Below are 3,419 nucleotides of genomic sequence, written 5' to 3'. Positions count from 1 at the left end.
ATTTGTTGGCCGATTCGGACCACATACTTTGAAATAATAGTACATAATTGTGCATATATTTTGGCTGATTCGGACCACGTATTTTAAAAATAACAGTAGATAATGAGCATATTTGTTGGCCGATTCGGACCACATACTTTGAAATAATAAGAGTACATAATGTACATATATTTTGGCTGATTCGGACCACGTAATAAGAGTAGATAATAAGCATATTTGTTGGCCGATTCGGACCACATACTTTGAAATAAAGTAAATAATGTGCATATATTTTGGCTGATTCGGACCACGTAATAAGAGTAGATAATAAGCATATTTGTTGGCCAATTCGGACCACATACTTTGAAATAAGAGTACATAATGTGCATATATTTTGGCTGATTCGGACCACGTAATAAGAGCAGGTAATAAGCATATTTGTTGGCCGATTCGGACCATATACTTTGAAACAATGTAAATAATGTGCATATTTTAACTTTGAAATAAAGTAAATAATGTGCATATATTTTGGCTGATTCGGACCACGTAATAAGAGTAGATAATAAGCATATTTGTTGGCCAATTCGGACCACATACTTTGAAATAAGAGTACATAATGTGCATATATTTTGGCTGATTCGGACCACGTAATAAGAGTAGGTAATAAGCATATTTGTTGGCCGATTCGGACCACATACTTTGAAACAATGTAAATAATGTGCATATTTTAACTTTGAAAGAAAGTAAATAATGTGCATATATTTTGGCTGATTCGGACCACGTAATAAGAGTAGGTAATAAGCATATTTGTCGGCCGATTCGGACCATTTGGATTTTTTTATCTTGGATCACAACTCACTAGATCGTTAAGCGAAGAAAAGAAAAAGGTTTATTTCAATCAATTTTATTTTTATTTATTATTATTTACATAACAATCATAACGGATCACATTTTAAACGATTCATGGAACTGTATAATATCAACATATGTACCATGGAACAAAATTTTAAAGAAATTAAATTTACATAAAAACATTAATGAATACATCTAAACAACGAAATCGAAACTTTTAGATATATCAAGTTATATGTAATTATGAAATCATGAAACAGCAATCATATTTACAAAGACTAAGACAAGATTTTTATCATTTATGAATATCTAAACAACGAAATCGAGTTTAGAAATGTCAATTAAATGCAACCATGAGATGATTACCTGAAACGGAACAATCATATATTATTTACAAACACATAGAACAAGAATATTTACACGAAACGTTTATGAAATGACAGACAGACCTTTATTTTCTATCAATGGACACATAACATGATATACAAATACAAATTCACGATATAATATATACAAACTAAGTGGTTTGAGAATTATTATATTATAAACATATATACATAAACACTGCCTTTTCCTGAAAATGTATATTGACCCTTTTTTGTTCTCTGTACGGGGGAAATCAAAATGTGTCTCTAGCAATTAAACATTGAATGATTTAGTGTACAAAAGCAATTATGAAATGAACTAGAACAGAACACAGAGCAATATTTTTTTCAAACACATAGAACAAGAATATACAATATATTTACATAAAACATTTATGAATTTATCTAAATATTTACAAACACAAACACAACAAAATCACTGACTTTGTTCAGTCACATCCCTCGTTCAGTAACAAAATCACAGTTCACTTTGTTCACAGTCACAGCCCTTTGGGGATTAATTTAACTAGATTGGAAGCGCCAGATCGCCAATGTGCTTCAGGATGTATCCTGCTTTCACTGTCTTTTCTCCGTATTTCGTCCAAAGGTCGTTGAGGTGTTTCATTTTCGCGTCCTGTTGTTTTCGTTGGTGGCGTCGAAGCTTCCCCTCCTTGATTAGTTTTAGTTGCGTAGGTACATTGCTGACTTCTGTGTAAAGCAGGGTGATCAACAAGTACAACGGCAGCCCACTCTTCATTGCACGTCGGTTGATTCTATTGTGCCATCCTTCCACGTCATTGTTTGTCCGTATGCTGCGCCCGTAGACCGATATGGATGGAAGTGGCCACATTGTGTTGGTGATCCAAGTTTCTCTGACATAATTAAAGTACGCTGTGAGACGGACGGCGGAAGCGTCGACCTTTTCGTTCAGTTTCTGGAAGGCATCGGCGATGTCGTCGGCTGGCAGGAACGGCAGAGCGAAGACTTTTCGTAGGAGATTATAAACGCTGCCATTCTGCTCGTACTCGTGCTGTAAATACAGAAAAAAATGATTATTTAAGAACAAACAAAGAAAAACGTTATAACTTGAATTTATTTAACAGATACTATGTAATGAACATATTATTATTATTTGAATTTTAATCTATTCAGATAATATTTAATATTTAATATTATAGATTTTTAACTTGCTTACCGTGAGCCCTTTTTTCTGGACCTGCTTGTACAGCGCCTGTTTGAAGTGGAAGGAGCAACCATGTATGACAGGGTCGTCAAACACACTGCGAAGTCCCTTCCAGAGACCCTTCTCAAAGTCGACGACGAACGACGACACTTTTGGAGGTGATGGTAATGAGTGTGTAAATGATGTCATAAACACACAAAATGGCAGCCTCCATGATCAGCAGTTTTCCTGAATTTCAAACTGCTATATCTTTTTCAATAGTGGTCCGATTTTAAAAATACTTTCAACGTTATGAAAGGCTTGAGGATGGCTTTCATATACAATCAATGTGTTGTCAGGCTTTCCTAGTCCTTTAATAAGTTAGATTTATTAGGGAAATCGATCGTGTCTGCTTTTTATGTGGATTAGTTGTTATGTGTCTATCATATTTTTCATTTTTTCTTTTCTTTTTTCTTTTTGCAACATTTCAATTTTGTTAATGTTGAGTTTAGTGTAGTTCATGTAGAATCGAAGCCTGAACATCATCTAGATGCTAGGCGTTGCCTCTTCTTTGGGCCCATTTGTATTTTGTTTTCCCAATTTGGCATTAATCAGTTTTTTATGAGATTGTTGGAATATCCTTAATTCTATTCCATTTTGACATAATATTGTGTTTACTTTGGCTCAAGGCTTGAATTGTTTTTGTGTGTTCCCCCCTTGTACTAGTATTTGTTCTGACAACGAGCATGTTAGTGGAAGTTTTGCCAAAGTTCGTGCCTAAGTAGGATGACCAGACTTAAGATGAGTCTATCTGAGGCCTGACAAGAGTTTTGTATGTTGTTCCTGTAATCCTTTTGTTTTTTAGTTTGGATGTTAGCTTTTTTGAAACATTGTGTTCTGTTTATTGTTGTGCAGATTTTGTTAATATGCGTGTCAAAGAGAGGTCATTCGAAAGGTCTACAGCAAGATATTTTGCATTTATTTGTTTCATGGATCAGGCCATGCAGTATGTAATCATGTTGTACTGGATGTTTATTTCGAGAAATATTAAGGACCTGGTA

The 3,419-nt window shown here is 34.4% G+C and overlaps 1 protein-coding gene across 1 annotated transcript; it reads right to left on the bottom strand.

Moving 5' to 3' along the window:
- Positions 1-839: 839 nt before the first annotated feature.
- Positions 840-2,568, bottom strand: LOC128549394 (uncharacterized). Its single transcript, XM_053526033.1, has 2 exons — positions 2,392-2,568; positions 840-2,226 (listed from the first exon to the last, which is right to left on the bottom strand). The coding sequence occupies exons 1-2, from the start codon at positions 2,566-2,568 to the stop codon at positions 1,723-1,725; spliced, it is 681 nt and encodes a 226-aa protein (XP_053382008.1). The 3' UTR covers positions 840-1,722.
- Between the last annotated feature and the right edge of the window lie 851 nt (positions 2,569-3,419).

Source organism: Mercenaria mercenaria, chromosome 2, assembly GCF_021730395.1.
Source record: "Mercenaria mercenaria strain notata chromosome 2, MADL_Memer_1, whole genome shotgun sequence".
NCBI lineage: Eukaryota > Metazoa > Mollusca > Bivalvia > Venerida > Veneridae > Mercenaria > Mercenaria mercenaria.
This window is presented reverse-complemented; position numbering and strand designations above follow the sequence as displayed.